Source organism: Oreochromis aureus, linkage group 3, assembly GCF_013358895.1.
Source record: "Oreochromis aureus strain Israel breed Guangdong linkage group 3, ZZ_aureus, whole genome shotgun sequence".
Taxonomy (NCBI): Eukaryota; Metazoa; Chordata; class Actinopteri; order Cichliformes; family Cichlidae; genus Oreochromis; species Oreochromis aureus.
Genome location: NC_052944.1, coordinates 47,482,003 through 47,504,974, shown reverse-complemented (window position 1 = coordinate 47,504,974; position 22,972 = coordinate 47,482,003). Strand labels below are relative to the sequence as shown.

Genomic DNA, 22,972 nt, shown 5'->3' with positions numbered 1-22,972 from the left:
GGGCCGAACTGGACCTATGGGACCCCGAGTCTGGCCACTGGTCGCATGTTTGACACCCGTTGTCATAAGACAACAATGAAAGAAAAGTAAGTTGAATTTGAGGGAGAGTCAGACAAAAGCCAGGGAGGAGAGAGACGGTAGAGCGAGATAGACAAAGACACAGAGAAAGAGAGAGAGAGAGAAGGAGGAGGGACGCTGTCATCACGTACAGCCGCGGAGAGAAGGGGAAGGGCGGGGGTGAGCCTCAGCCGGTGTCTGTCTGCAGCAGCGGCCATGCTGCCTGTCTCGGTGCATCCCGGTCCTCCGCCGGTGTAGCCTCCCTCCTGCATCCCCGTATCCCAGGTCAACGGACGGACCCGGATCGGCTCGGCTCGGTCGGAGCGGTTCAGCCCGCCATAGCAGACCGGAGCAGACCGGAACCAGAGCACCGAGGAGGGTAAAGAGGAGAAACGCTCCATAGCAACAAACCGGTTCCACGGCATTATCGGTAGGTGCCTCCCTTTCAGTGTACGTGTGTGTTTGAATGGCGCTGTCAGCCAGCTTAGCAGTGTTAGGGCGGATAGATGGATAAAGTCAATTCTGTTATCAGATAAAGAGAGAGAGAGAGAGAGAGAGAGAGCATGGGTTTTATAATCATTTCATCTGCAGAATTTTATTTCTCATTGGGCTTAAGCTAAATCTAATATCACTGGAAATCAATGCAATTCTCCCACAATGGCTGTGCAGCCAAATTTATTTCACACATTTGAACACTGTGACTGTATAATGCCTATCAGTCCTGATGTACATGTGCAATTTATCATGGGGGGCGGGGTCTTAATGATCTTCAATAGAAGCTCATTCTCCTTAGCACAGCTCCTTAAAGGTACTTTTTGTAGAAGCACTGCAAAATGCAATAAAGACCTTCAGCACAAGGTGGCAGCATTTTTACCAGAAAGTTTGTGCGCAGTTGTGCATTACACTGGAAATGCAGCGCGTGCGTGCCTCTGACAGACCCCGCAAACATAGAGGAAACAGTGCTAGTATTACCCCAGTCAACAGTGTTTGTGGTACAATGGCAAAAACTGCACTGTAGACAGACAGATGTTGTTTAAGTGATTCTGAACAGAAGGAACCCCAGTAGGCCGTGAGGTTGCGTCTCAGATATTGGCACAACTTTAAATCTGGAATATTTCATCCAAGACTGGATGCTGAGGGGGAAAAAAAGGGTTTAGTCAGCTTACTCAGGCAGCATCAGGTTCCATCTTTTTCACAGATTCAAATCACAGGTGTTTCAGAGGTGGAGCATTTAGTGTTCGTGCCTTAAAAGGTTTCAGGTCTTTTATTCTGAAATGTCTTCATGGTGTTCCTGTGTCTGACTTCCTGGCCTCCTCATCTGCTCTGTGCATCCTGACATATGTGAACCAGGAACGAGTCTTAGATGGGCCAAGTGTTTTCCCAGAGTTCTGTTCTTCTATGTACTTAATGATATGTACTTAATGTAATGATCTTATATTGGTTTGTTGAAGGACAACCTCTCATTAATCTAATATTTCTATGTTTTTTGTTAAAAAGCTGTACTCTCTGAGCTCTGCTAACTACCAAAGCAAGTCGGCAAAGTCAGAGTGACAAAACTGTGCAAATGTTAACTTGCATGATGCTTTCAGGTGTCATGTTTGACTCAGGGCAGTTTGGATGCCCACTGGATTTTTGTAGTGGTTTGATGTGGTACTATGTGAGATGACAGCTCAGCCCTAGTTTAAATTTCAGTATCAGACATGACAGGAAAAGTCATAGCTGTTTCCTTACATGGTTTTGGTGCTTTTTAAATAATTACAAAATGTTTTTTTTTTAACCCAGGTTTAATTTAATCAAGCTTAAAACCATTTTTGTTTATAAAATATACAATAAATAAATAAATACAAGCAAAACATATGCAAGTAATACAGACTCTTAATTACATGCAGAATAATCATGGTCATGTGTAGTTAAACCCACAACTCCATTTTGATCCAGGAAAACCCTGAAACTATTTTTAAACAAAGGCTTTTTGGGGGTTTTGTACAAAAGTACCTTTTTTAAAAATTAATTCCTGCTCTATTTCTGCACTGGTATAGAGTTGGAGGCTGTTCTCAAGATGATGGTGACTTCTGTCTTGTCAGTAAAACCATGTGATTGTCATTTCTTCTTTTTTTTTTCTCAGTGATGGAGGGATGGTGAGGACACTAAAAGAGAAATTGTGAATGAGACATAAATCCCAAATCAAGCAGGATTAGAGGGACTGCAAGGCATTGGCCCAGATCTGAACCTGGAGTCGATTGAACGGGTTGTCTGAGGTCTCCTCATCAAAGTACAGATTTCAAAGCCAGATCACTGACGTTACAGCTGAGTTCCTGACACTGCAGGTAGGTGACTGTGAGGACACAGACAGATAATCAAGTGGAGGTTTAGGCTTGGTGGGAAAAATCTGTAATTCAAGGATCAGACTTGCCTTCATGTTCACATTAAATTTGGTAAAAATAAGGTGAAACAAAAACCCCTACCTTACAGCTACAACCCCGAACCTATTGACCAGTGGACATTATGGATTAGAGCATGAACAAAATACATAATTTCTAAGGATTTTTAAATTGGATAAAGGATATTTTTGAGTTCTGACTTAAGCTGGATTTACATCAAAGTGACCTGATGTAGTTTTGGGGATTTCACCTGGATTATGAAGATTTCAGTTGATTTAAATGAACTATGACTGGTCTGATTGCCACAGTGCCGGTTCTTCGTTCAGGCCAACTGGACTACAAATCATCTTAGACGTCTTAGGACTACAGCTGGTCTATGAGAATCTGTCTACTGGAAGGAAGTCTCCAAGTTATAAAACATTTTTTAGGGATTACTTATCACATTATCTAAACTTGAGCAGGATCTGGACTACATAGCTCGGATAAACTTTTTCCTGCTGTTTGGAGGATGAATCTTTTCTAGCACGGATTTTGTTGAATGTTACTGGACTGTTATCCGTCATGTCTCTGAGTAAGACCCTCGAGTTGGAGCATTTTGACGAACGTGACAAGGTTCGGCGAGGACGCTCCACCCGGGCCAAGAGAGATGAGTCCACCAGCAGCGCTGGTGGTGGAGGGTCTGGCCCGAGCTCCAGGGGCAGCAGCCTGGTCCCTAGTCCTGCTCACAGCGCCAACTGCAGCTACTACCGGACCCGCACCCTGCAGGCGCTCACCTCGGAAAAACGAGCCAAAAAGGTCCGGTTTTATCGCAATGGAGACCGGTACTTTAAGGGCCTGGTGTACGCTGTTTCTAGTGACCGGTTCAGATCGTACGACGCTCTGCTAATGGAGCTAACACGCTCGTTGGCGGATAACCTGCACCTGCCTCAAGGAGTGCGGGCGATCTACACTATAGATGGCAGCAAGAAGATCACCAGTATGGATGAGCTGGTTGAAGGTAAGACTGGCAGCTTGGTTTTCATTTTCTTACAACTTGTCAATCACAAACCTTTAGGCAATGTGCCCAACTGACGTAGAAAATGTCATGCTTTAGTAGGCTATGGGTGCACACTTACTGTGGTTAGTACGAATATTTTAAGACTATTATCTGGATTGTGGTTAGGGCCAGTCTTGGCATTCTTTAATATGATCCCTATTTACTCTACCAATACTCATCAATAATGTCTTTGTCGAAAGCATCTGATCTCCTGGATCATTTGTCATCATGAAATTAGTCAAAATTGGTCTACAGCCATTTCCATTCCTAGTTGACCACCTACATGTTGTTCCCTTTGTCACATTTTTGATGTAAGGTGCTTTATATTAGCAGTCGTCTTGCTGATTATTGCATATCCTTAAAATAAATATACAGTAGTTATTTGTCACTGAGTCATAATTTTGTGCAGACTTCAGTTGATTACGCTCACCACAGATCAATCAAATGGCCTGTCCTGTTTAAACTTCCTCATGTTTCCTTCCTCTCGGCTCCCTCTTGGCTTTTGTTATCCAAACATGCTTGAATTATTTATTTCTGTGTACATCAGCAGCAGAATGATAAGTACATAATCAATACAGCGATACTCAAGGGTATATCGGTTTTAATATTCATTGGGGAAATAACCCAGGACCTGTCTGAAGTGTACAGCTGTTTCTGTATAAAAAGTATCATAATGTCCACTACTGAATCGACCCCTGACACTATTTATCCTGTAATTTGGTGAAGAATCCTATAAGAAAGTTGTCCCTGTGTAGCTTTTATGCACATGTAGTTGTCAGATTTACAGCAGTGTTAATCCTATTGAAGATTTTAAGCTGGCGACTCCAAGTAAAGTTTGTGATTAATACATAAATGCACATGTGTTGGTTAAATTTTGGTGGGAGCAATTTAAGGTACTTGGAAAAGTGTTAGGAACGTATCCCATAATCTCTACCATAGATTTTGCCCATGGTGACACTATATGTGAGATAACTGAACCCACCAGCAAACACATAGTTCATTAAAGTTGAAGCAAAGGAAAATTGTGTTTTTTAACCTTGTTTGAAAATGATACCTTCTCACCATCTAGTCACACTCCTTTCTCTTTTGAACTGATATCCAATTAATTGAAACTGCAGGCAGTGATGATTGGGATCACACACCTTTGATAGGTCTACCTGCTTCCTGTGGATATTGTAAGCCCAGGATGGATAACTGGCTGCTGCACACATACATCCATCAATTGTTTTGCCCAACATGTGACATTACAGAATATCCAACAATTACAGTTGTATTCTTTTTGTTTGTTTGTTTTTTGCTGTTGCCAACAGACCATTCAGAGAAAGCCCAACAGCTTCGCCATTTAGCATCACCAAGATCTTTAGATTGGACTGCCCATATATTATGTGAATAATTAGTCGCCAGCTCAAAATCTTCAATAGGATTAACATTGCAATTTTTTTTGCCAATATTCGACAAATGACTATTCTAAAGAATAATACATTGAAATGGCAAAACGTGTGCCAAATTCAGCTTAGTGCAAATGCCATAAAAATGGACTTCCTGTTGGGTTTTGTGCTGAGCTATGTTATTGATATGTTGTAATGGCGCTATATACATGGAACAATTTTGAACCATCTCGTGTATAAAACCTTTTAATTATGTAAGTTTTCACCACTTTTGACAGAATTTTTCAAGCATGTTTTAACCCCTCAAAAGTATTGTGACTTAATTGCCATAATAAAAATAATATCAAGAAGACCCACCTGAGCAGTTCCACTAATGCCTTCACATATTCAGTGCACAGTCATCTAATGACCCATCATTATGTGTTATATCCTGTCTCCAATATCCTCTTTTAAACATCAAGTGTACTTTATCTTATAAAGAAGCATGTATCTCATAAATGCTCATAAATCTTCCACATCTAAAATTTATACACATGAATAATATTCGTGGATGATTTAACAGCAACTCCATGGTTCACTCACTCTGCTCATCCTCTTCCCCCAAAGTCATTTAGCAAGAAACAGACCAGTGGCTGAGTAACATCACTTATCATCAATATTGATGAGTGACTGGTTTAATGTCTTCTGATGAGCGTTAGTGCCAGGAAGCTGTTCAGCCGGAGATCTACTAAAAGACAGATGCATCGCTCTTAAGCACTTAACAAACGACAAACAGACCACAGCGGCTCAAAGCTGCGAGTGTGAAGTGGAAAAGTCATCGCTCACAACTTAACTGATTCGAGCTGTAACAGAGGGGGAAACATGGATTATCTGATTAGCTGCTTTCCAGCACAGCTAATGTACTGCACTGGGATGATTGATCTGAGTGTGTCCTGCTGAATGTCAAGATTATTGATTTAGCATTTCAAAAGGACTGTGACAGAGATTTAAAATATCATAACCTTTCAGGTTTTTCTTGGCTTGGCAGCAGCCATAACAATCAGCTCATATACATCATTTTTTGTAGTTGTAATGAAATTATTACTATTTTTAATCCAAAGCATGTTTTACTAAACCCAGTTTCACAGTTTCAGTGCTTGAGGAAGTCTGGTTTGCTTCATCATTCATCAATCACTATGAACTTTCTTTGAACTTTTAAAATTTTTCCCTATTTTTAAAAATATAATCACACAGAAATGGTTTTAAGTGTTTAAACTTTCTTGATTTTAGTCTTATTTTAATCATTTTCCATTGCTTTTAAATCATGAGATTTTGTAAAGCACGTTGTTTTATTAAATCCTCATTATATGAAAATAAACAAAAATATAAAGTCTAAAAACAGTAGGGAAAAAGGGGCTCAAACCTCAGTCTCCTGGGTGAAAGTCCTGCATTTGATTCATACCATTACCAACTCCTGAGGTGGAATCTGTGGTTTTTTTATAGACAAAAAAACTTGAGTTAAGTGAATTCAATGCACACAATAAAAATAATAAAGACAATGGCTTTAGAAAAGTTTTTATTTCGAAACTAATGCATAAAAAATTGTCCCAAATTCCACAAATAAACTGCAAATGTTTGTAACTTAATAAATATGATAATTGTTTTAATCTTAAAAGCTGAAATATTAAAAGTAACCTTGATTAAATTTCCTGTCACATACGGTGCTTCTGTGTTCAGTCACTGAGGTATTTGAATAAATACCTACAGCAATCCTGTCCATCTGGTTTGAATTGCAAAGTGAAAGCCTGCATGTGGAGAGACAAGGTCACACACACAATACCTGCAGAGAAAGAGTGTGTGCGTGAACATGTAATGGGGATGAAACAAAGGGGCATTTTTGAGGCTTGCTGGCACAGAAAAGCATGTGTGTGTGATTTTAAAAGAGAGTGAAAGGTGTGCACGTTGGAAAGGTAGTGAGATAAAAACGTAGAGAGAGAGGGGCGTTAGGTGAGCCATTTTTAACCATATAAGGTAAAACAGGATATGTGGCTGGAGGCTGTTGTACATGTGATCAGCTGCAGTCTGCTGGAGCCTTAGTATGATTCATAATTGTATCTTATATTTAAAAACTCTTTAAATATGGATTTAACTGATGACAGATTCAAAGCTCAAATAAATTTAGGCACATACACATTTGTGGCTAATCTAAGTAAGAGGATAATAAAGGGAGAAGAGTGTGAATGAAACTGTTCATCATCATTGTTCGAACTTCTTTACATACATCAAAAACTGTGTCATAAAAGTTAAAATTGCTAAAGTTAGAGCTGAAAAGTGAACAACTATGTTAAAAGTTTAGTTGTTTCTCATCAGCAAAATGTCAGATATTTTTTGTTTCTTGCTTCTTAGTCTTTTTTTTTTTTTATCATGTAGATGCTGATGATAAAAAAAACACCAGCTGTGATCTATGGTGGCTCCAGCTCACATTTAAAGATCTGCTACTAACGTCCCAGTGCCAGGTTCTGCAGGACATAATAGTACAAGCAGTGCTATGAAGTGATGGTCAGAGCATGGTGCTATCCCTCATGATACATCTGTCCATTTTCTTCTGCTTATCCAGCTCTGGGTCGTGGGATGGGGTGAGAGGTGGGGGACACCGGGCTGTTGCAGGCCATTCACACGCATGGTCAATTTTAAAACCATCGGTTAACCTAACCCCCCCTCAACTGAATGTGTTTGGACTGTGAGAAGAACAAAGAACATGTAAACTCCACAATGAAAGGCCCTGTTTTTCTTGGTGTATTATTCACCACACGTGCTGCAAGCGTGTACTCTGTAAATTAAAAGCACTGGATTTTGGACATATGAAAATAAAACATTGGTCTATGTGAAATGATAACAGGTTATTTTTCCCCTTTAATGTCATTTAATAGACAAATGGATCAATTCAAAGGAAAAAAATCATCAGAATTTGTGACAGTGGGATAATTGAGGTGGAAGAAAATTTGTAATTATATTATGTGTAAAAATGGCTTTAAAAAAATAAGTTAGCCATAATTTGCCCCTAATAATATGACCATTTTCTAACCTCTCCTGGCAGATTTTGGAGATCTCAACATGCTGAAGCTGAGGTTTAAAAAAAAAAAAAAACACAACACAAAAAAAACCCCCTTGAATTAAAAGGGTTTGGATGGTGGCTTTCTTAGATTTCCACTGCTTATTTCCTGCTGGTTACTGGGACTGGGTTTCAGATGCAGCAGCGTAAGCAGAGACCAGCCACCGCCTCTGGCTCTTCTCGGGAGAGACACTGCAGCATTCCCAGGCCAGCTGAGATGAGAGACATAATCTCTCTGGCATGTCCTGGGTCTGCCCTGAAGCCTCCTACCAGGAAGCATCCCGGAAGCATCGTAGTCAGATGCCACCACCTCATCCAGCTCAGTCTGATGTGTAGTAATAACAGCTCTACTATTAGCCCCTCCCCCGAATGCAAAAAAACCCCCCAACAAATTGCAAAAAATAGATTAAACTGCCTTTTTAATTGGGCTGCAAACTATAGCAATGTAACATCTTTATTTTGTAGTGTACACCTTGTGTAAATAAGACTTTATTCATGCCAGCTAGTACATCTGTTAAGGTAGTATAACTAATTCTAATATGACTACTAAGTGAAACAAGCTGTTTTTGAATAACAGCTTATGTGAAAACTAAACTGGATTATCAGTCTGACTTTACATTTTATTATCATACTCATCACAGTCAGATTAATTGGAGCTGCGCTGCGATATAAAACACTGCATGCTCATCATTTCCATATTTCCTGCCCGGGTGGCTGAACACTCTGACGAGTGACGAGCTGTTCAGTTTTCCAGCAGCTCAGACAGAGCGAGAGGAGTGAATCTGACATCTGCTGTCACCTTCTCTTCATCCACTGTCACACACAAAGCTCGTATTACGGCGCTCTCAAATAACCCTGTGACCCTGAATGCTCTCTTGTACATCATTCACTTATTTCACCTTCTAACTGAGTTCATGACAATAAACAGCAGGTACAGATGACACAGCATGGTTTCCTGTGTTCAAGGCTGCATTTTAGGCCAGTTCACTTTGCTTTTAATGTTTCTATCGAAGTTGTTGCTTCAATATTGTTGCTTTGTTATGGTCAAAATCTTTGTAACGATGGTCTATTAAAGCACCGATAACTTAATTGTTACTTGAAAGGATGAGTACAAAAGATGCTGCACAAAGCTGGCAAGAACATCCAATAAAAATCCAAGTAAGGAAAAGACAGAAGGCTGCAAAATACTTCTGAGACACAAGGAAATGAACTGGGAATATACAAAACTGGATACAGGATGAAGAACAGGGCTGCGTTCCGGGTGAACAAAATGTAGCAGAAGGATTTTTTTAAATATAATTTAAATTCAAAGCCAAAGGACTGCAGTCATGACAGCTGATTAATCGTGCCTGCCTTTCTCCGTGCTGCTGTAGATATTGCAAAGTGTACTTCAAGGCCCATTGCCCACTGCTACACTTTGTACCTAAGTGAGTAAGTAAAGGGCGTTTGTAAAGTGCTTTTAATAGGCATAAAGTCACAAACTGATGTACAATTAAAATAAAAAATACATTAGAAAATTAAAATACATTTAATAGCAATATTAACCCTGGTTTAAAAAAAACCACCACAAACTAGAAATTGCAATTAACATGCTAAAAGAACGTTGGACTTTGGTGTCCTTGAACATGCCATTTCATAAAAGCCTAATATTTAAGTTAACTCTGTAAGATATTTAATGCTGTTTTTCAGTGTACGATATTGAGCCTTAACGTTTTTTTGGGTTGCTTTTAGTCAAAAGTTTCTCCTATAAAACCTTTGCAGTATTTGTTTTGAATGTAACTTTTCCTCCTCACACCCTGTCTTGCTGCTCAGGCGAGTGCTACGTTTGTGCCTCCAATGAGCCTTATCGGAAGGTCGACTACACCAAGATCTCCGTCCCAAGCTGGAAGCCCGGTGCCAGCGCTGGGACCGGAACGGCAAGATCAAGCGGAGCCTCCACGGCATCCACAGGAGTGTCGACGATCATCCCCAAAGATCGCCCCGAAAGTCGAGAGGGCAGAGAGAGCAAAGACTTCATCAAACCCAAGTTGGTGACGGTGATCCGCAGCGGCGTGAAGCCTCGAAAGGCAGTGAGGATTCTCCTGAACAAGAAGACGGCGCACTCCTTTGAACAGGTGCTGGCGGACATCACCGAGGCCATCAAGCTGGACTCTGGAGCAGTAAAGAAGCTCTACACGCTGGACGGGAAACAGGTTTGATAACTTTTGGTGTTCTTGTTTTGTTCTTTGACACAAACATTGAAAAAGCTGCAATGTGAAGGTACTTCATGGATGTGACCATCATCACATTGATAAAGCAGCAAACATGGAGGTTTACACAGTATGTTCAGACTTTTAGCAGCTTCACTGGAGAGCATGTAGTCACATCTGCCCTGCAGAATCAGAGATAGAAAGTACTTGTACTCTGAGAAATCCATGAACTAAAGAGACCCTGCTCACTTCTTTTCAGTCCCACTTACACCTAGAGGAAGCACAGGAGGAAATCCTTAATGAGTGAAACACAAAGTAATGATTTACACCTGCTTCTAGACTGAAAGGTTCACTCCTGCATCCTGTGCCATGAATTTTTAAGCTATTAAGTGCTTCTACGGTTCGATGCTGGTCTGATGGAGTCACTGTAGGTATTTCAGATTTATCTTGTGTATAAACTGAGTACCAGCAGTGGCATCTATTTATACTCATTTATCCCACTGTATTTTTACCTTGTAAGAGCCAGTTATTCATGAAAATTAGGTACATAAAAGAATAAAGTTGAAGATGATTTTTTTTGGACGGGAATACAGGGAGAGAGAGTGAAGGAAGACGCATCAAAGCGATGCAATTCTGACTCAAACTCGGGCCACTACACTTGCCTCAATGAAAACGCTTTTCACCCTGTGTCTAAGGCTGAGCCCAGACACACTGCTAGAAAGCTTATTTCCACCGGCGGTATCCACCCTGACCTAATGGCTACAAGTTAGGGTATGTAGGAGCTTAGATCGACTGATAAACAGACAACCTCGCAGAATTCACAAACTCTTGGGTCGGCAACTTGTTCTTCACCCAGAGTGGGCACTCCTTTGGGCACACCCTTTTCCGCCTGACAACCATGGCTTCAGACTTTAAGCTGCTGATTTTTATCTGAGCGGTTCCCACTCACTTATAAATTTTCCCATTGCTCACTGAAGGCAACAGAACTGCATCATCTGCAAAAAGCAGGGATGAGATCCTGAAACCACCAATCACAAAACCCGTATTACAGCTAGAATCCATCAACATCTCTGCTTCCTACCACTAAAGAACTCATCATGTGCCACGCTATTGCAGGTTATAGATACTGAAAACCACTTACCATCATCTTTACTTAGAACTGCCATGAACTTGCATTAGAGTGACAACACATGTGGCTCATGTATTTCCCAGTTCAGGAGCAGGACATCTGTCATCTGTAGCAGTGCAGAATTCTCCCACTGATTTCTATTCACCATTCTTTAAGTGTCGTGTCTCCTCTTCTAAAGTTCTCCATTTTTTGGCAGCAATTTATGGTTTAATTAGAAAAATGACAGCAACAAATGGACCTCAGCCAGGGTTGAACTAGACACGCTGTGGGTAATGCTCACAGCCTGACTGTGACATACAGTTAAAGTAATTTCAGCCGTTTCGCTCAGCTCTAAACTGAAGCACACTCGGACAACAGGGCCAGTGAACAAGGGCTGACTGCGGAAATCAAATTACAGCACTTCATTATAAAATTACTCCAGGAATTTGTTTCATTTTGGGATTCATCATATATAAAAGAGTGCGTTTAAGGTGCAATTTTCAGTTTAAAGTGTACGGATGGTGAGCGTAGTCTCCTTAAAGTTTAAATCTGCAGCCTCTGCTCTTTTGAAGTACATGTGTTTGAAGCCCTGGAACTGCAGCAGTCAGCTGAAGTTAATTTGAACAGAGTCTGACTAGGAGCTGATCCTCCTTAAAATGCTTTTGTGAGCTCATATTGGGTTAAGGATTTAAACTTATCACGCGTTCTCTGGCAGGGTTATTTTTACCCCACACATGCACGCGCTCTGTCTTTGAAGTCACAGATAACTGTGACGCTGACAACGGAGAGCTGAAGAAAAGCAAAGACAGCATGTCGAGGCGCCGGTGTGACTGAAAGAAGCTTGTTGTAGTGAATGCAGCTCAGACTTGTGTACACACACACACACGCTTACACACAAGTCTGCTGAGTTCACCCTCAGAAACACACACACAAGGCACAAAACTGTCTGCATTTGTTAAGATGTAGCTGCACCATTGCCTTAGGAAAAGTAAAAGCACACTTGACAGACGCTCCCTTCAAAATAAAAGTATCCATTGCACCTGCCTCCTTAACAGTCTCATTGTTTTTACTTTAAAAGGATTCCCCCAGGCAAAGTTTATATATGAACATTGACCCTTTTTAAAAGTTCATAAGAAGAACTAAAAAAAATTAATCTGATATCACACTTGAAAAGTTATAGTACGAAAAGATTATAAAACACTGAAAGAGAAAATTAACCTATCCACAAACAGGATTTACCAATCACCATTACCAATTTGATGAAACCCTAAAAAGACTTGGAATGAGTATTTTTTTATCATTCATATTTATTTTGGTGCCCTGGCACAAAACAGGAATACATACTCGGACTCCTCTCTCCCCACCTACCTCCAACTCTTTACCAACATAGCACGGTGGTGTGGTGGTTGGTACTGTTGAGTTCACATGTTCACCTCATATTCACATGGGTTCTCTCAGAGCTTCCTCCCACAGTCCAAAGGCATACAGTTAGTGGTGTTAGGTTAATTTGTGATTCTAAATTGCTCATACATGTGATTATAAATGGTCGTCTGTCTGTAAGAGGATGAAAATAATGAGGATGATTTTTGTCAGTAATAGAAAATATATAAGGTATTGGAAATGCCCAACCCTGACTTGTAGCAGCAGGAAATTTTAATTTACACAATTCTTCAACCTCTTGAATAACATGCTGGTGTTTTCTGCTGTATTTATACTGTATTTTATATCTAAAGATAAATGCAGCTGACTTGAGAACATCAGCAGACAGATTGCCATTTTCTTTTTTTAAATACAATTTTGAGAAGAAAATGGCAAAACAAAAAACCCCCTAACCAAATAATAGTTTTGTGTTAATGAATGTTTTTATTTTGAAAGGCATGAATTGTAATGAAGGCTTTTATTCTCTTTCTGCCTCAGACTGCTTCATTTTCATTCAGTCAGTCTTACAGGAACAAGGCCAAAATGCGTGTGTGTGTGCGCGCGCGTGTGTGTGCGCGCGCGTGTGTGCGTGTGTGTGTGTGTGTGTGCGCGCGCGTGTGTGTGTGTGTGTGTCCTTGCCCTGTTCCTTCAGTTTGTGCAGCCTCTTTAAAGAGTGAGACAGAAACCCCGTTTCACATACACACATTCACATACTTTGACATTGCAGTGTGGTTACCGTAGCAACCTGCTATCTAGGAACAACCTCTTGCTACAGACACACACGGAATGTTCAGTCCAGTTCCGGAACCGTTAGGGGGAGTGTGGTCCCCATGGCAACCGTACAGCATTGAAATGACTCTGTATCAGTTTCTGTGTGTGGAAAGCAGCTTAACAGTGAAGAAATTACTCTAATGCATTGGTTTGGCTCATATTAGGTTATTTCATCTGTATATTGTCAGTGTACACTGGTGACTGATAAGAATAAATACAAATAAGTTCAATGTTACTTTTTCCACTTTTAATACTAATAAATGAATGAAATGCGTGACATCATACGCATGTTGCTCGAGAGTTGTCCACCATATTTGATGTGATACAGAAACTGGCTGCTAGGGAAACCTGGTAATTGGCAGGCGTTGTCTGATATCCTCATGTTCATGGTAATCATAATCAATATTGGCCCAGCTTCAACATTACAAGTGACCAGTCACATTGTTGTGACATCATAGTTTTGTGATGTGGAAACTCTGATCCCAGAACCCTAACCCCGTCCCTGACCTCAGCCTAACACAAGTAGAGTAGAGATGTGCAGTTTTCTTCCACATCACAGAACAATGTAATTGGTCACTTGTGGTGTTGAACCTGAAGAAACACCAAGGTTTTGTGTTTTAGTCTTTTGTCCTCTTCACACCAACATTTGAAACTATGACCGGATACCACGAAACCATCAGTATAAGCTAATTCTCAATACTTAACTATTTGCCTTTTTCACTAAATCAATCATTTATGCAGTCGGTCAATAGCGAGCCATTTTGAGAGCGCGGGCCAGTCTAAAATGGAGGAAGCTCCACTGTAGGAGGAAAAAAACTTGTCTATACCACAGAGGGATCCTTCACAGCTCTGAGTCGGGACTTAATGATTTAATGTGACTAATGAATAAACTGGGACAACTTAAAGAGCTAATTAGCTAAAATCAAATTTGTTTGTAGTCAATCTGAGTGGCTGTGTGGGTTGATTAAAATCTAGCAATCACTTGTGTCAAAAACTGGGATGTGATTGGATCTTTTCATATTCATATTCCAACCAGCCCTGTGAGCAGTCTCAGCGTTTGTGTGAGGAAACAGGAATGAATTTTGCTTTGATGACTGAGCCTTAACTGTAAACCTCTCATCTTTTATAACTGTTCCTATACCCTCGTTCATCCTTCTTTTCTCCATCTTTTTCCTCTCCCACTCTTTGTTCTCTCGCTCCTCCCTCTCCCTGAATCTCGGACAGTTTGATGTGCAATTTCTATTTAATCCTCAAAACAGTTCCTTAGACAGCACAGTGTGTGTGTTTGTGTGTGTGTGTCAGAGCCCATTGAAGCGTTGCCAGCTGTAAACATGATTCAAAATTTCCCATCTGTCATCTGCTCTGTCGCTCTCTCTCACACACACACACACACACACACACACACACACACACACACACACACACACACACACACACACACACACACACACACACACGTCTCGTGTTGCTACGCACACGCATCACACATATGCCGCTGCAGCTTTTCCTAAAATCTGATGAATCACAGCGTGTTCTTCTCTTTGTGTGTGTGCAGCTGACCTGTTTGCAGGATTTTTTCGGGGATGATGATGTGTTTATGGCCTGCGGTCCAGAGAAGTTTCGCTACGCTCAGGACGACTTTGTGCTCACACACAGTGGCAAAACACCGGCCTTTGTGAATGGTAACACAGACACACACCCATCTTTGTATTGTTTGTAGAATGTTTTTCTTTTTTTATTACTGAACAACAAATTATTTGAATCATAAAAAGAAAACAAAGACTCACAAAACTGGGGGAAGCATTTATTCAGTTGTATTTACATGTACAAATACAAATATGAAACACGTCAAAAAACCTTCTCGGAATAAAATCCTGTTAACCACTGAGAGAAAGTGTAGCTCTCAGTTTTATATGACTCTTTTCTCTCTTTCCAGAGTGCAGGACCAAGGTCTCTCGCTCATCTGCCCCTCAGAAAACAACCAAGACTCCCAGCAGCTCCGGCTTCTCCTCCTCTAGGACTCCACCCAAAGGTCCGTCCAGGACAAAGTCACCTGGTCCGGGTATGAAGCAATAAGAAAACCACCACTAATAACTATCAGTAGAAAGATATAACAAGAACTTTTTGTCTGGTTAATGTCACAAAAGCTACACATACAGTCCTTCCATTTTCCAAGTGTTGCTAAAAGTCCTTGTTTCTTAGCCTTGGGCATCTGAACTGTAACCCTTTATTCACATAGTGCTCTCTCACTCAAATTAAAATTTGCACAACGTGATTCATAAAGAGCTGTTAGCCAAAAAAAGTTGCCATATCTCACCTCAGTGTGCAGCGTGTCCACAAAAAGCACTTTTCCACTCAGAGCACTTTATGCAACACGCCGTGGAGAACAAAAGGAAAAAAACAGAACAAAAGAGCAAAACAGAGTTTGAGTATCTGAACGTCATGCCCTTAAGAACTAAAAAGAAAATCCAGCAAACACCTGAAGGAGACGGGTCTGGTCCTTCAACTGATCATCTAGTGTTCACTGAAACCTAATCAGAAATGGTCTCAGTGGAAGAGGGATGTCAAGAAGCCATTTTTAATAAAGGAAACTGGGAGAATAGATTCAGAGGTATGTCAAATTACACAAGAACTGGACTGAAAATCGCAGACAACAAGTCCTAATTTACTATTTTTGTTATTCAAATCGTTGTCAATATGCAGAGTGTTTGCAGCCCTCTGTAAGAACGTGGTGAAGGATCTGGCATGGTTTGGTGCTGGATTTTAGCCTGTGACGTTGGAGATCTTGTCAAAATTAATGGACCTATGAATACAGAAAAGTACTGTTAGATTTGAAACTAACATAAAATACCACCTAGCAAAGATCTGATTAACAGTAAATTCATATTTCAGTGCAACAGTGATCCCAAACACAAACACAGCCAATGTAGTCAGAGCATACATTGATAAAATTCCTGAAGACTACTTAAAGAAATGACAAGAAAGCTGTTTAAGAGAGTTCAGGCTGTAATGATGTTAATGAATCCCTGCACATAGGTCCCATTTTTTTGAGCAAAATATAAATCAATTAGCAGTGATTGTGTGCCAGCTCTTGGTGCAGTGTCAGCATCCACAATTGGACAAAGCATGTGTGGTCATTGACTTCTGCTGCTTTTTAACTAAGCGATTTAGGCATCTGTGTTAAGTAAAAGTCTTATTTAGTGTTGATAGTCACACAGAGATATTACTGGAAGACTCACGTGGCCTATCCCTGGTTTAAAGGGATTTAGATTAGTATTGCAACAGATTCATTTAGTTACACCAAAGCAAGGTTGTTTCATAATCTTTTGACAAACAGGTTAAAATGTGCTGAATTAGCTCTTAGCTGTCCCTGTTTAAATGGAATAATGAACATCTGTCAGTGTTCTCTCTGAGTAGATTTGTGTTTTTTCTGTTTTTTCACAAGGGACCAGATTTAAACTTCCAAAAATAGGCACTCTGAGATTTAAAATAAGGATGAAGTACATGAATAATTTCTTAGCTCACTTAACCATATGTTTCTTCCACCATATGCTTCTTCATCACTGTCTTCAAACTCGAGCAGTGATGCACAGGTATGTGTATACAATTATTTTGACCAATCAGATCACTTCCTTCTTGCTTTCAGCTAATGAGGCCTCTGGAAAATCATCCAGGTCCAGCCCATCCCCCACCAGCCCTGGGACTCGACGCAGCCTCAAGGTCACAATGATCAGATGATTGATGGATTGTTTTTATTTGTAATAGTTGTTTGCAATAAAAACGTCTAATGGTTCATCCTTACATTTGTCTTCAGATGTCACCTCGTCGTGCTTCCTCCACTGATGTAAACGGAGAGGCCGAACAGCCAGAAGACACTGCAGAAGGTGAAGGTGTGTTTGTGTGTTTTGACCTTTTAATCAAGTCTGCCGTTTGTGTGTGTAATATCTGAAGTCAGTGACCCTGAAATGTGAACTTCTTGGTAACAGATGCAACTTTACAAAAAAAACCCTACATGACACAGAAGTTGAGTGAGTTTGATGGCTGTTTGAAAGACCTGAGAGGCTTTAGGCTGAATTTCAAAGTGAATTATTTAAAAACAGCTTCTTGATAAAAGGACACATGGTGGCTGAGAACCTCACTGCATGCCCAGTGGTGGCCTCTGGCATCAGTGCATGCTCCCTGGCTTGCACTCTGAGGGTTGCACAAGTGCTTGAAAGTCAAAAGAGCAAATAAAGACTGAAAACTTCTGTAGCAGAAAAGGCTCAGTGGCTTAGAAGGGGGTAACGATGACAGCACATCTGTGACTCTGTGGGTTTGAAAGCAGATTTTCTGAGGTGATGCTTTAAAGGAAACTGTCAAACTCTGAAACTTGCAGGTTAACTCAGAGGTTGTGTGTTCAGACTTTAGGAAGTCAGTGACATTTGAAAAGTCTCCTTTTCACAGTGAACGGCAATCGAACAGTTTCTTCCTCCACCATCAACGAGAAGTACAAGGTTGGAAAGGTGATCGGAGACGGAAACTTTGCTGTGGTGAAGGAGTGCGTGGAAAGGTAAATAACAATCACATAACTCAGTTTGCAAACAGCACATGCTGTTTGCAAACTAATATACTTAATCACTCTGAGAAAAGTCAAAAACTAGAAGTGGTAGGTGGAGTTTATATACTGTACAAAAATGCCTCGTGTTAGCCCTTTGCTAGATAGTTGCCAGGTAACATGATGCTGTTACAACATCTCATGCATAATTAAAGTTTTGTGGATATAAATTAGATGTTATTACCTATTAATTAAAAACGATACAATGCTTTTATAAGGTATAAGGTGTTATAGGTCCAGAAATGCCAAATGGTTGCTAGGCAACATGATGTGATATAGATAAGAACCTCAAGGGACCGAAAATATACCTGTGTGCCAAGTTTGACTGCTGAACCTCTGATGGTCTTGGAGAAGTTTGTGGTCAAAGAAACAAACACAGACAGATTTTGTGTATTATTCTCAGGCTCAGTGTGGCCCTCTGAGTGCAGTAGCTCAACATTGGGACTCAGGCGGTGTGTGAATCTGTAATATTTTATCTTTGTTTGACTGACAGGTCAACAGGACAGGAGTACGCTCTGAAGATCATAGACAAAGCTCGCTGCTGTGGGAAGGTAACACTCACTGATCTCTGACTGATCCTGAGTTTATGTAAAGTCCTCTGAACTGATGAAGACACCAAACCTCTGCATGCGTGTAAACAGGAGCACCTGATAGAAAACGAGGTGGCGGTCCTGAGGAGGGTTCGACATCCGAGCATCATCCAGTTAATCGAGGTGGACGAAACGCCCACTCAGCTGTTCCTGGTCATGGAGCTCGTCAAGGTCCCTCCTCTTCTTCCTCTTTCCTCCAGAAAGTTTTATTACATTGGAAAATTTCAGCCGCTGATTGAAGCAAAAACTATGAACTGAATGTATTTAGCTTCCAGCTTCTGTTGCTGCCTCTGTTTTTCATGTAGAAAAATAAAGGAACCAAAGAACTTTTCAATCACCACAAAAGTTGCTAACACTCCAGTGGTCTTATTCTGTTTATGAAACGCAACAAATGAACTTTTTTCATGCCTTTGTCTGTTCAGGGCGGAGATCTGTTTGACGCCATCACTTCCTCTACAAAGTACAGCGAGCGAGACGCCAGCGCCATGGTGTTCAACCTGGCCGGAGCCATCAAGTACCTGCATCGAATGAACATCGTACACCGAGACATCAAACCAGAGAACCTGCTGGTACGAACACGCACACATCGTGTTCACAATACTTGAATTTTATTTTGCAGTTTTTTGGATTAAGAAAAGATGAAAGAAAAATAATTGTGGAGCTTTTATTTTAACAGTTTATTGAATTTTAAATATAAACTGTAGTCCACAAACAAGGCACCTCTCCGTTGTTTATTTTACATTTACAATTTTAAGATTTTTTTAAAAGATTATCTAATATAAGTAAGGCAAACTTTAAATTAAGAACAGTGTAAGTTCATGACACTTTTTAATGAGTAGTTTTTTACTTTTTTGAATACTTTGAAGGTAAAATATATGTGTATACCTTGTAAGTAATTTATTTACAATACTTTAAAAAAAAAAAAAGCTGTATTATTTTTAACTATAGGTTGATGCTGAGCAATTATTACTTCTGTTGACTTCCTGGTTTATTTGGAAACATGATTATCAGGTTCATAAAATAAGTCTGTTGAGCTGTTTACCTTCTCTGTTTGCAGTCTTTGTGTGCACCTTAGGAAGATTTCATGTATTTGTATCCCGCAGGTTTGTGAATATCCAGATGGCACTAAGTCATTGAAGCTGGGGGATTTTGGTTTGGCGACAGTGGTGGAAGGACCGCTGTACACTGTGTGTGGCACGCCGACATACGTCGCCCCAGAGATCATCGCCGAGACCGGGTAAGAGAGGTCACAAAACCCCAAATTTATGCTAATCTCCTTTTCTGAGGTTGATCGGGACAGATGGTTGAAAGCAGGAATATTAGATTGTTAGGTCTAAAAAAAAAAAACGCTGCAAATTAATCCGTGCATATGAAGAGCACATTTAAAGACTCCTATTTTCTGTGTGATTTCTACAGCTGCATTCATAAAAAATGTAGAAGAGCAGATCCAAATAATAAATAACCAATTTAAAATTGTCAGCGTGACAGACTTGGTCAAAGGCAATATGTTTTTTGTTTAGCAATAACATAAATTAAAATAAATACCTCTAAAACCAGTTTTCCTGTAAAAAAAAAAAAACAAACAAAACAAAAACAACCCATTAATTTGTCATCTTCATTAAAAAGTGTGCTTTTTGTATTTTTTTTTTTCAGCTGTTTTAAAAAAAAAAACACTAAATTTGAAAATGCATGGGTGACAACATTAATTTTAACAGTAAAATATCATTTTGATTAAAGACTTACTGGTGGAGTGACCAATACAGAAACATAAAGAAATACATTTTAATTACATATACAGTGGATTTAGGGCAGCTGTGAAATATACCTTACATTGGGTGGTGGTCTAAATAAATTTAATACATTTGGTGGTTTTATATGTTTTTACAGTGCAAATGACGCATTGTTGTCTGATTCTAAACCTTTAATTTTAAATGGACAATGAATAAAGGTGCTCTTAGTTAAAAAAAAAAAAAAGAAGAAGAAAAAAACTTTATTCAGGAGATCACAATTTCATTTTATTAAAATATATATGAATGTTAAATAAAAACAAATATTTAAATTTAATGACAGATAATGTAATAAGTCTTTGAAAAACATTTGACCTCCATTCTGCTGCTATAAAAAATGTGCTTTTTCCAAGATGCAGTATAACTTAAGTCAAAAATGTATCAATTTTTTTTTGTTGTTGTTGTTGGTTGTAAAGAAAAAAACGTCTTGCCTTTTCTTATAGACACTTATTTATGGTTAACCGTCTCTTATATTACACTGTTGTGTTTGTGTATGTGTGCAGTTATGGTCTAAAGGTGGACATCTGGGCGGCAGGAGTGATCACCTACATCCTGCTGTGTGGATTTCCTCCTTTCAGAAGGTGAGTTAGTATCAAGTTGTTGTTTATCCAGTCATGCATGTGTTAATTATTTCATTTGTTGTATTAATGCAATCTCGTCTTTTGTATTGTTTTGATATCATGTGACCTGCCATCATTTTGGTTACGTTAATAAACAGCTTTTCCTGATTTTTGCTCTTCCTCAGTGAGAATAATGTTCAGGAGGAGCTGTTTGATCAGATCCTCAGAGGGAAGCTGGAGTTTCCGTCTCCAGACTGGGACACCATCAGCCTTCCGGCAAAGGTACCATTCATGAATACATTGTTTGGTATCTGACATCAGCTAAAGAACAAACACGATTATCTTGTGGCTTCAACAAACATTGACTAAAGCCCTGCATTTTGCTAAGATGGTTTCTGAGTTAATGTTTTTCCAGTTTTTATGAAGTTTCAGTGGTTTGATCTCTTATTTAGTGGGTTGAGGAAGCACAAAATTGAATTTTAACCATCTTAAAATTAGGGATTATTCAGCAGGACAAAGTGAAAAGAGAAACCATAAAAACCAAAGGCACATAGCATGAAATACATGCAGTGTGACCTAGTAAGCAGCACATTGGTTAGGTGTACTGCAGACTGGTAACTGTTGCATGACCTGGTCCTCAGATGTTGATAAGTCAAATGCTGCAAGTGAATGTGGATGCCCGTTTCACTGCCGATGAGGTCCTGTCGCACCCCTGGGTGACGGTAAGAGCACTCAGACATGTAATCCCGTCAATACTGCAATAACATAGTAATTATTCATTCTGGTGGTCATCGATACTCAATGCTTATGTTCATTTTCATAGTAAAACATGGTGTGTTTGTCTAGGATGAAGCTCCTATAGAATCCAACACTGTGAGCAGCGCTGAAGAGCAGAACAGTGGAGACACTTTGGAACCAGAGGAACCAGAGGAACCAGAGGAATCCCCAATACTAGAAACCAAGCAAGTTCCCTCACCTCTGGTCTAAAACACATCCCCCTTATTGAATGGAAGAACAGAACAGTCTTTGTTTGGTCCACCTAAACCCAGAAAGTTTCTTTACATCTGGATGTCTCATTAATTTCCAAACCAGATCAGTTCCCTCTAATCTGTTCTAGAACCTGTTACATGACATCATGTCACCTTAGTTTGAAAGCTAAATGAGTTTTAACTTCTGGAAGCCAACAACTCTGCTTTGAATTCTAGCTTTCTCTCGTTTCCATTTGAAACCAAACCAATCACTTCCTCATGGTTCTTATTTAATCTCATCTTCAGGAAAGAGAACAGAACATATCAGAAGTTTCTCCACCTCTTTCTCTTGGACACGTTCATCCTCCTAAAGACCAAAAAGAGGTCCTCTCATTTAAAACAAATCTAGTTCAATCTACTTGGCATGAAACCAGTCCCATCATGCTTTATGAAACAAAATGATTTGCTTCAATTTTCTTCCACAAATATTCCCATTTTGGCTGTGAGATATAAAACAAGTTCCCTCTCTTGTGATGTGGAATTTCTCAGTTTCTCCCCTTGCAAGTCAGCAAGTCCTGTCAGTCACCAGTCATCTGCTTGAATCGAACACGATACTATACATCTGGTGCAGAACCTGTTACTGTTTCTTTAACCAGAAATGTGATTGAAGCCCATTACAGCCACTGGAAACCAACCAAGATCCCTCACTGATCTTTAATTTATTAATTTATTCAAAACTAAACAGGTTTACTAATCTACCCCAAACATATCACCATTTCTCAAACAGAAAACAAACAGGTTCTCTCAGGTCTAGAACATGACGGGTCATGAAGACATTCTTTATTCACCAAGTGGAACCCAAAAAGTCCAGTCAAAAATCCAGATTTTTTTCTTTAAATTAAGTGAAGAAAGGAAAGGAGGAGGAGGACTGGAAAACAAGCAAATGTGGCCCATCCTATACCATCTGGAAAACCAAATATGTAAATTAGTGGAAATAATAAGTTTCCTTAGATCAAGTGAAAACCAAACACTT

At 39.8% G+C, this 22,972-nt stretch overlaps 1 protein-coding gene across 2 annotated transcripts; it reads left to right on the top strand.

Annotated features, from left to right (window-relative positions):
- Nucleotides 1–113: 113 nt before the first annotated feature.
- LOC116326995 (serine/threonine-protein kinase DCLK2-like) lies at nt 114–22,249 on the top strand. Of its 2 annotated transcripts, XM_039610419.1 has the most exons (17): nt 114–487; nt 2,183–2,384; nt 2,530–3,435; nt 9,766–10,145; nt 14,996–15,122; nt 15,377–15,502; nt 17,087–17,160; nt 17,255–17,330; nt 17,884–17,989; nt 18,528–18,585; nt 18,676–18,795; nt 19,047–19,193; nt 19,728–19,861; nt 20,915–20,992; nt 21,157–21,253; nt 21,613–21,693; nt 21,818–22,249. In XM_039610419.1, the coding sequence occupies exons 3-17, from the start codon at nt 3,000–3,002 to the stop codon at nt 21,956–21,958; spliced, it is 2,181 nt and encodes a 726-aa protein (XP_039466353.1). In that variant the 5' UTR covers nt 114–487; nt 2,183–2,384; nt 2,530–2,999; the 3' UTR covers nt 21,959–22,249. The 2 variants fall into 2 exon arrangements, with proteins under 2 accessions (XP_039466353.1, XP_039466354.1); XM_039610420.1 differs by having other exon boundaries at nt 2,183–3,435; nt 15,377–15,472.
- Nucleotides 22,250–22,972: the final 723 nt, after the last annotated feature.